General features: G+C 40.6%; 1 protein-coding gene across 2 annotated transcripts in view; it reads right to left on the reverse strand.

Annotated features, from left to right (window-relative positions):
• NEIL3 (nei like DNA glycosylase 3) overlaps positions 1 to 13704 on the reverse strand; it is a 56439-nt gene that overhangs the window by 9537 nt on the left and 33198 nt on the right. For both annotated transcript variants that reach the window (XM_078367802.1, XM_002745196.6), the window contains one exon: positions 824 to 993. In XM_078367802.1, the coding sequence (XP_078223928.1) occupies positions 824 to 993 (170 nt within the window). The remainder of the gene's footprint in view (positions 1 to 823; positions 994 to 13704) is intronic.

The following is a 13704-nucleotide window of genomic DNA, read 5'->3' on the forward strand; positions in this document are numbered from 1 at the left end:
CAACCTAAGATCGTGGTTTTCCATGGGTTCTGTCTCTGCTGAAGGATACTGAAGAAGAAGGGATAGAAACAGGAGATGCAGCAGAGCTGTGCAAGGGGTAATGCCGGTCTTTCCGGCCCAGGGAACAAAACACAGTATGACAGTTACCACAGTGTGGGGCTCCATAAGTCAACAATGAACTTTCTCATCTCTAATTGAAGAAAGAAATAACACTTTGAGAACACAATAGAAGCCGCAGCAATGAAATGGCTCTTAATCACAGGATTCCTCTGAGGTTTTACATGCTCTAAATGCATGAAATCGTGAGCTATAAAGAGTTATTTTGAAGGATTTCAATGAAATCAGTACAATTGTCTGAGTAAAGATTTTAATAACAAGGGGTAGAAGGGATAAAGAAGAGAAAAAATTCAGCATTTTTCTATTCCACCTGCAAAGATATTCTTACAGAAATCCTCCCTTTCAATTTATGAAACACTTGGACTGAATAACAAACTCGAAAGTTGCTGAAATCTGCATAAAACAAAGCTTTATTGAATAATTCATTAGAAACAGTAGAGAACAGATGTGATCATCTCCGTTTTTTTGAGATACAAAGGCACATACTGTTTTAGCACAAGCGTGTTTTCCCACCCTGTTAAAAAAAAAATACTCAACGGAATATTAGCATGGTTTACATGCAAAAATGGCAATTCCTTTAAACCTCTGAGAAAAAGAGTATTTTATTTAGTTAGGGAATATCAAGTTGGAGCAAGATATATTCCTCACTTTGTATAATTTACCCTCTTAGAAATGTAACAAACTTGAAATCAAAATTCAGTCTTACCAATAGGCCTTGAGGTCAAGCAAGCATCACAGGCCTTAGAAGAGGGCTCATTTATTAAAGTACAGACCACGCATGTCCACTGCTCTTCAGACTTCCGAGCCACAGACTCCATAACATGATCCACCCTGCTAGGTGTCCAGCTGATTACACTATTTCTAGTTGGTAGCTTGCTGTAAGATAATTTTTAAAATTAGTCGTTAACATTGTTATTGCCTTTTTCTTGTCTGGGTATTTAAGAAATGATTACAGAACCATTAATACCCCAGTGCTATTTCTTTAATATTACTTAGAAGTTAGAACTATATCTTAATTTTTTTTCTTTGTAGAGATGGGGTCTTGCTATGTCATCCAGGCTGGAGTGTAGTGGCACCATTATAGTTCACTGCAGCCTTGAACTCCTGGACTCATGCAGTCTTCCCACCTGAATCTCCTGAGTAGCTTGGACTACAGGTACACATCAGCATGCCTGGCTAATTTTTAGTAGAGATGGTATGCTATGTTGCCTAGGCTGGTCTTTAACTCCTGGCCTCAAGTAGTCTTCCTGCCTCACCCTCCTAAAGTGCTGGGATTAAGATGTGAGCCACTGTACCTGGCCAGAGTAAAATGTTTTCACCTGGACCCTATTAATTGTTGTTAAAGTGAGAATTATCAAATAAAAGTTATTTAGAGTCAAATAATTGAGTAGTTTTTTTAACCAACTAAAAATATTTGGTATCACATCAGGAAGTATTTCTCAAATAATATTTTAAGTAATTGCTATATCACAAAAACAAAACTAAAATAACTTTATTCAATTAAATTATGGGAAAATACACCTATGCAGAAATTAGAGGATTTGAAAGATGTGAAAGTTTTATATTCATGTGCGTAGAAAAAAAAAAAACACTCAGGAAACTCTAGAATTTCTCTACAGTATCTGCTGAGCACTATATACATTCATTAATCCATAATGATAATAAAAGATATCTCTTTGTCTTATTTCCCTTGATGTAAAACTTTCATGGTCGATAGCCAATTAATAGATTAGCAAGCAATAAAACCAACCCTGATTTTTGGCCACAAATGTAAATCTTGATTCTCCATCTGAAGTTCTTTATTTTCCTTCATTTTTCTACAAAATGCCTTTATAGGGCTGTGACATAGTCCTGCTCTCTAAAGCACAGCTAGCTACAGGTCTGCATCTAGAGCATGTGGCATGGTTTGCAACCATGGCAGCATCACAGATTCCCTTCATGATCCTAAACGTGAATACCAACAAAAGCTCTTCCAGGTGAAGGCTGTGTATCTTACATTTCAGAACATGAGTTCTTTGACTTTCAAGGTAACCTTGTCTCCTGTAACATTCTGTTCTTTACATATAATTATACTAGTTTTAAAATTCAGGGGTGTCTGGTAAAATAATAAATAGCATAAGAAAATCTGAAAGTAAGATACATCTCATTAGGATTCTATCATCTTTACTTACCTTGACTTTTAATGCCATTCAGTATTTATTATCCCTATGGAACATCAGATCTTCTACAGAATTTGTTTATTTGACCTAATCTCTGTCCTCTACTAACATACTTTGAAAAGAAGCATGATGCATTTATCTATAATTAAAGGCAATTTAAATGACCTTCAGATTTTGAATGTGCTCCAACTTTTCCCTATTTTCATTTTTTTCTGTCCTATACGTTTCCTTAATCATAAGGATAATTTTATTGTTACATACGGAGGCTTTGGAAACATTCTTTCCTTACTGCTCCATTTCTTCATCACCCATTAATAAATTCTTCCCAGTCTCCACTTGGATATGTAACAAGAATCTCAAACTTAATGTGTTGTAGTAGAGTGAATAACGGCCTCCCAAAGACAACAGGTCACAATTCCAGGAATCTATAAATGTTACTTTATAAAGATGGAGGGTTTTGCAGATGTAATTACAGATCTTGGCATAGAGAGATTATTTTGGATTAGCCCGTGGTCCCTTAACCCAATCGTAAGTGTTTTTATAAGAGAGAGGCAGCTGGGCAAGGTGGCTCATTCCTGTAATCCCAGCACTTTGGGAGGCTGAGGCGGGCAGATCACCTGAGGTTGGGAGTTCAAGACCACCCTGACCAACATGGAGAAACCCCCATCTCTACTAAAAATACAAAATTAGCTGGGTGTGGTGGTGCATGCCTGTAATCCCAGCCACTTGGGAGGCTGAGTATTGCTTGAACCTGGAATGCAGAGGTTGTGGTGAGCTGAGATCTCCCCATTGCACTCCAGCCTGGGCAACACAAGAGCAAAATTCCATCTCAAAAAAAAAAAGAGAGAGAGAGAGAAGCAGAGGGAGATTTGATACACACCAAAGAGAAGGCAAAGAGACCACAGAGGCAGAGGTTGCATGCAGTGACGTAGCCACACATGAAAGAATGCTGGTAGCACCAGAAGTGAGAAGAGGAAAGGAACAGGAGTCCCCCCTAGTGCCTCCAGAGGGAGCATGGTCCTACCTACACCTTTATTTTAGTCCAATGAAACTGATGTTGGGCTTTTGGCATCCAATATTTGAATGAATCCATTTCTGTTACTTTAAGCTACTAAGGTCATGATCATTGATGATGGCAGCCACAGAAAATGAATACAGATAAAATTCATGATCCACCAATCTGCAGTTCTACTAGTCCATCTCATGTCAGTAAATGGCATCAGCATCACTCAATTGATCAGGCCCAGACCTAGAAGTCATCCTTAATACTTTTTTCCTCACATTCCCGCCTTCAAGTCCATCAGCAAATCCTGCAGGGCCTGCTGCAGATGCAGATTTACATGACACAAAAGAAGTTCAACTTTCCATGGCCTGTGTGTCATCTTCGGACTGGGATGGGCAGCATGGAGAACGGGAGCCATAACTCAACCACATGCTGGGGGCTCAGAGTGCTGCAGGCAGATGTAGTCCTGGGGCCTGGGTGCTGCCACTATCACCTCACATCTGCTCAGTGCCCAGGGACAACGTTGCCTTGGTGACCTCAAGGAGCAGGTGGACTCTGCCCTGAAGCTTGAGAAGAAGGACCTGAACAAGAGATGCTGCATCATTCTGTGTTCACAGGCCACCATGACCCAGGCTGCCAGGCCACTCTACCCCTACACCACCCACCCTAACCTGGTAGAATGGAGAAACCTGAGGCACCTGAGGAAGATCAAAGGGCTGGGATTCTAGGGTCAAGTCCTCAGGCCAGCAGCATGGACATCATGTGGGAACGTGTTAGACATGCAGATTCTCAGGCCCCTCCCCAGACCCACTGAATCCCCAGCTCTGGGGGTGGGGCCTGGCAATCTTTGTTTTCATATGCCCTTCTGAAAAGGCTGGTACACACTAAAGTCTGAGAGACACTGCTCTCAGGGTTTCCTTATAGATAAGAAGTAATGCTGAAATAACGTGTAGGGGAAGTTGGAGATGTGTCACTATCGACAACTGTGAAGCTAAAAGTTTTCTCATCTAGCCATAATAAAAGACGCAGTGATATTGTTGGTGGTCATATGAAAAGGCAATCAAGGAGTTTGCAGCCAAAAACATGAGGGAACACAATTACACAGCTGTGTGAGGCAGTGGGCTAATAATACTTCATTTTTTCTGATGTTTGTGTTGCTTAAGACATATGATTTGTTGTGATTTCTTATTCTAAATATTCACATTAGAACCGAACATTGTACTCATATTTTTAAATTGTTTTTCATAAATAAGGCCCCCTAAATTATAAAAATTTCAGTCCTTAATCCTACCTCAACTTCCAAAATTATCCTAAATGCGACTTTTTTTCCCACCACTTCCCCTCCCTTCCCTGGCCGCCAGCATTTACCACCGGGCTCTACTGCTGAGAGCCCCCGGTGCTGCCGCTTCACTCTGGTTCCACGACCATCACTTTCCCACACAGCAGCCTAAATAATCTCAGAAAACCCAGGTCACTTCATGCTGCCCTCCTGCTCAGAATCTCCCAGTGGCCCCAGCGCAGACTATTGACAACAGTTGCCAGAGTGCTTGAACTTTTCAAACATAAGTCAGTTATTTTACACCCATTCAAAGTCCTGCAAAGGCTCCCACACTACTCAGAATAAAGTGGAAACGTCTTTTCTCGGACAAGTCAAGTCGGCATGCTCCCTGGTTCCTCCTAAGCGGAGAGGCTCCCTCTGTCTCTCACTCCCTCTGCTTGGTCAGTCATACATGCCTTCTTTCTCTTCCTTTAACAACTCAGAGGCTTCACGCTTTTCTGGGCTACCTTCTTTGAAAATTTTACCCCAACCCCAGATTATTACAAGTCATCAAATCTTTTCAAATCTCCTCCTCAGGGACTAATCTGCCCACCCTATCAAAAAGGAGCCCTCTCCACCACTGTCCCCTAATGTGGCTGATGTTCTTGAGCTAATCACCTCTTATCATTGCCTCATGTCTTATACACGTATGTATAGATATGTTTCTCTTTCTCTTGAAACAGAATCTCACTCTATCTCAAGAAAGAGATGAAGGAAGATTTACCAAGCAAGTGGAGAGCCAAAAGAAAGCAGGGGTTATAATCGTAGTCTCTGATGAAGCAGACTTGAAACCAACAAAGATCAAAAGAGGCAAAGAAGGGCACATAACGACAAAGCGATCAACGTAACGAGAAGAGCTAACCATCCTGAGTATATATACACCCAATACGGGAGCACCCAGATACATAAAGCAAGTTCTTAATGACCGACAAAGAGACCTAGACTCCCACAGTAATAGTGGGAGTCTTTAACACTCCACTGTCAATATTAGACAGATTAACGAGACAGAAAATTAACAAGGATATTCAGGACTTGAACTTAGATCTGGACCTAATACACATCTACAGAACTCTCCACCCCAAATCCACAGAATATACACTCTTCTTAGCACCACATCACACTTACTCAAAAATTGACCACATAATTGGAAGTGAAACACTCCTCAGCAAAGGCAAAAGAACAGAAATCATAACAAACAGTCTCTCAGACAACAGTACAATCAAATTAGAACTCAGGATTAAGAAACACACTCGAAACTGCACAACTTCATGGAAACTGAATAACCTGCTCCTGAATGACTACTGGATAAATAACAAAACAAAGGCAGAAATAAAGGTGTTCTTTCAAACTAATGAGAATGAAGGACAATGCACCAGAATCTCTGGGACACATTTAAAGCAGTGTCTAGAGGGAAATTTATAGCACTGAATGCCCAAAAGAGAAACAAGAAAAGATCTAAAATCAACACCCTAATGTCACGATTAAAAGAATTAGAGGAGCAAGATCAGCAAATTCAAAAGCTAGCTAGCAGAAGACAAGAAATCACTAAGATCAGAGCAGAACTGAAGGAGAGACACAAAACCCTTAAAAAGAAAATGAATCCAGGAGCTGGTTTTTTTTTTTTTTTTTTAAAAAAAAGGTCAACAAAATAAACCACTAGCCAGACAAAGAAGAAAAGACAGAAGAATCAAATAGATGTGATAAAAATAATAAAGGGAAGATCACCACTGATGCCACAGAAATGGGAACTACCATAAGAGAATACTACAAACATCTCTATGTAAATAAACCAGTAAATACAGAAGAAATTAATAAATTCCTGGACATATTCACCCTCCCAAGACTAAACCAAGAAGAAGTTGAATCCCTGAATAGAACAAAAACAAGGTCTGAAATTGAGGCAGCAATTAATAGCCTACCAGCCAAAAAAAGTCCAGGACCAGACAGGTTCACAGTCGAATTCTACCAGAGGTACAAAGAGGAGCTGGTACCTTTCCTTCTGAAACTATTCCAAACAATACAAAAAGAAGGAACCCTCCCGAACTCATTTTATAAGATCAACATCATCCTGATACCAAAACCTGGTGCAGAGACACACCTAAAAAAGAAATTTTCACTCCAAAATCCATGATGAATATTGATACAAAAATCTTCAATTAAATACTGGCAAACTGAAACAAACAGCACATCAAAAAGCTTGTCCATCACGATCAAGTCAACTCCATCCCTGGGACGCAAGGCTGGTCCAACATACACGAATCTATAAACATAATCCAACACATAAACAGAACCAAAGACAAAAACCACATGATTATTTCAATAGATGCAGAGAAAATGCAACAGCCCTTTATGCTAAACACTCTCAATAAACTAGGTATCAATGGAAGGTATCTCAAAATAGTAAGAGCTATTTATGACAAACCCACAGCCAAAATCATACTGAATGGGCAAAAACTGGAAACATTCCCTTTGAAAACGGGCACAAGACAAGAATGCCCTCTCTCACCACTCCTTTTCAACATAGTATTGGAAGTTTTGGCCAGGGCAATCAGGCAAGAAAAAGAAATAAAGGGCATTCAATTAGGAAAGAAGGAAGGCAAATTGTCTCTGTTTGCAGATGACATAATTGTATATTTAGAAGACCCCATCTTCTTAGCCCAAAATCTGCTTAAGATGATAATCAACTTCAGCAAAGTCTCAGGATACAAAATCAACGTGCAAAAATCACAAGCATTCCTATACACCAGTAATAGACAAAGAGTCAAATCATGAGTGAACTCCCATTTACAATTGCTACAAAGAGAATAAAATACCTAGGAATACAACTAACAAAGGGTATAAAGGACCTCTTCAAGGAGAACTATGAATCACTGCTCAAGAAAATAAGAGAGAACACAAACAAATGGAAAAACATTCCATGCTTATGGTTAGGAAGAATCAATATCGTGAAAATGGCCATACTGCCCAAAGTAATTTATAGATACAATGCTATCCCCATCAAGCTACCGTTGACTTTCTTCACAGAATTGGAACAAACCACCTTAATGTGGAACCAAAAAAGTCTGCATAGCCAAGACAATCCTAAGCAAAAAAAAAAAAAAAAAAAAAAAAGTTGGAGGCATCACACTACCTGACTTCCAACTACACTACAAGGCTATAGCAATCAAAACAGCATGCTACTGGTACCTAAACAGAGATACAACCCAATGGAACAGAACAAAGGCCTCAGAAATAATGCCAAACATCTACAACCAACTGATTTTTTACAAACCTGACATCAACAAGCAATGGGGAAAGGATTCCCTATTAAATAATGGTGTTGGGAAAACTGGCTAGCCAAATGCAGAAAGCTGAAACTGGATCCCTTCCTTACACCTGACACAAAAATTAACTCCAGATAGATTAAAGACTTAAACATAAGACCTACCACCATAAAAACCCTAGAAGAAAACCTAGGCAGTACCATTCAGGACATAGGCGTGGGTAAGGACTTCATGACTAAAACACCAAAAGCAATGGCAACAAAAGCCAAAATAGGCAAATGGGATCTAATTAAACTTAAGAGCTTCTGCACAGCAAAATAAACTATCATTAGAGTGAACTGACAACCAACAGAATGGGAAAAGAATTTTGCAATCTACCATTAGACAAACGGCTAATATTCAGAATGAACAAAGAACTTAAACAAATGTATAAGAAAAAAACAAACAACCCCACCAAAAGTGGGCAAAGGATATGAACAGACACTTGTCACTTCTCAAATGAAGACATTTATGCAGCCAACAGACATGTGAAGAAAAGCTCATCATCACTGGTCGTTAGAGAAATGCAAATCAAAACCACATGGAGATACCACCTCATGCCAGTTGGAATGGCGATCATTGAAAAAGCAGGAGACAACAAATGCTGGAGAGGATGTGGAGAAATAGGAACACTTTTACACTGTTGATGGGAGTGTAAATTATTTCAACCATTGTGGAAGACGGTGTAGCAATTCCTTGAGGACCTAGAATCAGAAATACCATTTGACCCAGCAATCCCATTACTGGGTATATACCCAAAGGATTATAAATCATTCTACTGTAAAGACTCATGCACACATATGTTTATTGCAGCACTGTTCATAATAGCAAAGACTTGGAACCAACCCAAATGCCCATCAGTGATAGAGACTGGATAAAGAAAATGTGGCAAATATATATCATAGAATACTATGCAGACATAAAAAAGGATGTCTCTTTACAGAGACATGGATGAAGCTGGAAACCATCCTTCTCAGGAAACTGACATAAGAACATAAAACCAAACACCACATGTTGTCACTCCTAAGTAGTGTTGAACAATGAGAACACATGGACACAGGAAGGGGAATATCACATACTGGGGCCTGTTGCGGGGTGGGGGGATTGGGGAGGGATAGCATTAGGAGAAATACCTAATACAGATGACAGGGTGATGGGTGCATCAAACCACCGTGGCACTTATATACCTATGTAACAAATATGCATGTTCTGCCCAGGTACCCCAGAACTTAAAGTATAATTCTGTAAAAGGGAGGGAATAAGAAAGGATGCAAAAATTATTTTTTTCAATTTTTTAAAAGACAGGAGTATAGTGGAATGATTATAGCTCACTGTGATCTCGAACTCCTGGGCTCAGGTGATCCTCCTGCCTCAGCCTCCCAAGTAGCTGGGACAACAGGCATGCACTGCCATGTTTGGCTAATTTTTTATTTTTAGAGATGGTGTCTTGCTATGTTGCCCAGACTGGTTTTGAACTCCTGGCCTCAAGCAATCCTCTTGCCTCAGCTATGCAGAACGCTGGAATTATAGGCATGAACCACCCTGTGCCAACCAACTCAGCTGAATTTAATTCTCTCCATCACTTCCCATCTTTGTTCCTATAGCACTGTTTCTTCTACCTCTCTTTCATGGGGTCCTTTTCTTTTGATCATCGAAGTTAAGGTAACAACACGGCTCTCCATTGGACCTTACTGCCTCTCCTCTGTGCATTCTCAGTGATTGTAAATACTACCAGATTTAGCTATCATCTCAGTCTACCCCAGAGTGGGAAATGGGGAGGTGCATAAAACACAAGCGAAGAATGGCAGTGCCTCTAAGGCAGCGGTCTCCAACTCTTTTGGCACAAGGGACCGGTTTTGTGGAAGACAGTCTTTTCACAGACGTGGTGGGCTTGGGTGGGGTGTGAGGGAGATCAGCAGGCGTTAGGAACTCGCTACCTAGATTCCTCGCATGCACAACTCACAATAGGTTTTGCATGACTATGAGAATCTAATGCCTCTGCTGATCTGATACCAGGCGGAGCTCAGGTGGTAGTGTACTGGTTCCAGTACTGCTCCATGACCTGGGGGATGGGGACCCCTGCTCTAAGATATCTCTGCATTTCTCAATGGAAACAAGGTACTGGTATGGGAAGCAATTGATTTTTCTTTGTCCAAACAAAACAGATTAGTTTTTTAAAATACCAATATAAATGTTAATCAAACTGAAAAGGAAGTTATGTAAAATAAAGTGGCATTTAAAGGTTTGAATAAAAAGCTGCTGTCTACCTTCGATTTTAATCGATAAATGATTTCTATTTCATTCAGTCTACCATGAATCCTTATTCTTGGAGCACCAAAACTTCCTAGAAGCCCTTGAAAATATAGTTATTTTGCTGAAACCAGAAATAATTTCTTATTATGAAGCTTGAGGTAAGAGGCTTAAACAGGAAGCAGCTCAGACCCACCTTTTCTCTTTCTATTTGTTCTATCTGTGTGGAGAGCCATGGTAAGGTCAGCTTTATGGGTTCCAGCCTCTGAGGCTCTGGTCCCTACAGCTTTTCTATTAATTCTGTGAATTACTCCAATATTCATTTTGCCTTCATGACCCATACATTGCCATTTTTATTTATGAGAAGTTGAGTTGGGAGTTGGGTTTCACTGTAGTCCAGACCTACCCTCCCTTCCTCCCTCCCTCCCAGGCTGGAGTGCCATGGTGTGATCTTGGCTCACTGTAACATCCACCTCTGAGGTTCAAGCAATTCTCCTGCCTCAGCCTCCCGAGTAGCTGGGATTACAGGCATGCGTGACCATGCACAGCTAATTTTTTTTATTTTTTTAAGTAGAGATGGAGTTTCTCCATGTTGGCCAGACTGGTCTCTAACTCCCGACCTCAAGTGATCCCCCCGCCTTGGCCTCCCAAAAGTGCTGGGATTACAGGTGTGACACTGCACCCGGCCTCAGATTATGTTTCATACATGACAACTACACAGCTTCCCCAGAACAAATTTATCCTACCAAGACCAACCCATCGTAGGTTTTTTTATGTCTCTCAAGTGCCCTCTAATTGCTCCAGGCCCTCAAAAATTTCTGCCCGATTACACATGGCTAAAGAATTGGTTTGCAGACAACACTAAATTCACACTGACTGGCAACCAACTATCGCCACATTTCCAAACTAGATGGTTTTGAAAGACCTGAATATGTGCTCCTGAAGGAGCAAAACATCCTCCGTGTGTTCAGTTTTCCAAATGTTTTCCCTGTATACTTGCCCATGTGCTGTTTCGTCTTTCAGAAAATCCTTTTCCTACCTCTTGTCTTTGATGAATTCCTGTTTCTTTCTATACTAAGCTCGAAGACTGCCTCTTTCAGAAAGACTTCCTTGTCCTTCCGAGGTAGATTTAAGTGTTTCTTTCTCCACACTTCCATTGCATCAGGATAAACATGTGCCTTTATACCACTTCATCTCGGTGTGTTACCTCTTTTCCATTTACTTCCCCACTGGCCCTTCAGCATTTTGAGAGGCTGTATTCTACTTCGTCTCTGTATTCCCAGTACCTGGCATATAGTAGACCCTAATAAGTAAATACTAATTTTTAAAAAGGTTTTTTAAAAGGCCCTAATGAAAGGTAAACTCCTCAGTTTTCTCTAAAGGAAACAATATTCACATATATAAATTATATTAGCTAGCAAATAACTAAGAACCAGCAATAGGCCGGGGGCAGTGGCTCATACCTGTAATCCCAGTACTTTGGGAGGCCGAGGTGGGTGGATCACCTGAGCTCAGGAGTTTGAGATCAGACTGGCCAACATGGTGAAACCCCGTCTCTACTAAAAAATACAAAAATTAGCTGGGCATGGTGGCTCGTGCTTCTAATTCTAGCTACTTGGGAATCTGAGGTAGGAGAATTGCTTGAACCAGGACCCGGGAGGCAGAGGCTGCAGTGAGCTGAGATCATACCACTGCACTCCAGCCTGGAATACAGAGCGAGAAAAAAAAAAAGGTCTTGTTCTTAAAAAAAATTATGAATGTTCATTAAAATTTTTAAAAATATAAGCATGTATTTTATATATATAAATTATCTAAAGGTATTTCAGATGTCTGTGATAGTAACATGGGGTGAAGCAGCTGAAAGGAAGATATGGAGTGGTTTACAGGAAAGTATTGGAGAACAAGAGTGATGCAGAAAATGAAACACAGGAACGCAAAGAAGAAAAAGCACGAGCCTTTAGATATATTTATGAAGACATAAGCTGGGACCTCCTTTGCACGCCAGCTCCCTCCCCTGGCCCTGAGCTCCAAAGACGAGATGGCCCCTCCCACCTCCCAGGTTTCCCACAGCCAAGTGGTGCCCCGAGTCTCTTCCTATGTCCAATCCTATGGTTTTGTTTCCTTTGCTTTTTCTTTGCCGCCCACCCTGTAGTTATGGGCATTTGCTGAAGCTCAGATCGTGGCTCATTTCCTTACTCATTCTAGGGAACTGAGAAGCTGGAATGCTTCAGTCAACCTCACTGTGCTGACAGCCTCTCTCATTCCAGATCGCAGCCCCTAAGACATGTCTTCCTGGCTATTCCACTGTTGTCTCACCTATCTAGCACACACTGCATCTTCACCACTGTGTCCCAATTTTCCCAGACCCATAATGTGAAAATTTACACTATTTGGTCCTGAAAGCTTTTGTATTATCCTACCTGTCAAATCTGCCACAGTCCTTGTTGACTTTTAAAAAAAGTTTTACTAGGGTACCATGTCCAATGTTTTGACCCCAGCCTGGTAACCATCGCTTGCCCGTTAACGCTGTACCAGCTTCTTTACACGTGTTTTCAATCTCTTCATTTTCCATACTTCACGTAGTTAACTATGCTACAATCAACTAAAAGTCCTTAATGCGCTAATTTAGGAAAGACCTTAACCATTCCCAAATCTACTCATGATCCCCACCACTTGATCCCATCCTCCCTGTAAAACTAGCTTTTACTATTCAACAACGTGGAGCCTCTGTTGGGGCTGGCCAGTATGCCGTGTTTATTCATGATTCAAGATTTGTGGCCGTGCTCCTTTCTTCCAATTAAATACTGCCTGCTTTATCATGTAATCAAAATTCTATTTTTTAGTGGATTTCAAATGATCCTTTTAAGTCTAGTCAAGTATAGCAGGAAGAAGGAGGGAAAGAGTGGACTAGGGAGCTTGATTCAAATGACGCTTTCTTTGAGATCTTCCCAACCTTGCTGTACATGTAAAGCTCTAACATCCCTGAACACTTACAGCATTGTATGTGCTTCATGTCATACTGGTACTACTGATTTATAATCACACATACTGCTATGCAGCTGCTTTATACTGTTTAATCTTTCTCTTACATTTCCCCAAAAGGTCCTGTGGCCTGTTACCAAGGTAATGGTACATTGGGGAAAAGAAAATAATCAGACATTTTAAAGATTATTGGACAGGGGCTCTGAACTGACACCAATTCTAGGAGACAAAAGTGTCCCTGTGATCCACCACCAGTCAGGCCAGGAGATCAATGGAGTTTTAGCCCAAGTACCTCTCACAGTAACTCCTTAAACCTATCCTGTGGTTATTTCTCCAGTTCTGGAATGCATCACTGGGAGAGACAAACCCAGCAACCAGCAGAACCTCCAGACGTGAGTTTAATAAGTGGTCTATTATTTCACCAACAAGACATACAATCTGTAAAAAGATCTTGCTCTTGTTTTATGATATTATTTATAACACTATTTCTAAATGAAGCAGAGACTTATGAAGGTAGCTGCAGTTTTTCCAATTATTGACATCTCCTGGTACTCACTTTCCAAACCAGGTTAA

The sequence above is a fragment of the Callithrix jacchus genome, chromosome 3 (assembly GCF_049354715.1).
Source record: "Callithrix jacchus isolate 240 chromosome 3, calJac240_pri, whole genome shotgun sequence".
NCBI lineage: Eukaryota > Metazoa > Chordata > Mammalia > Primates > Cebidae > Callithrix > Callithrix jacchus.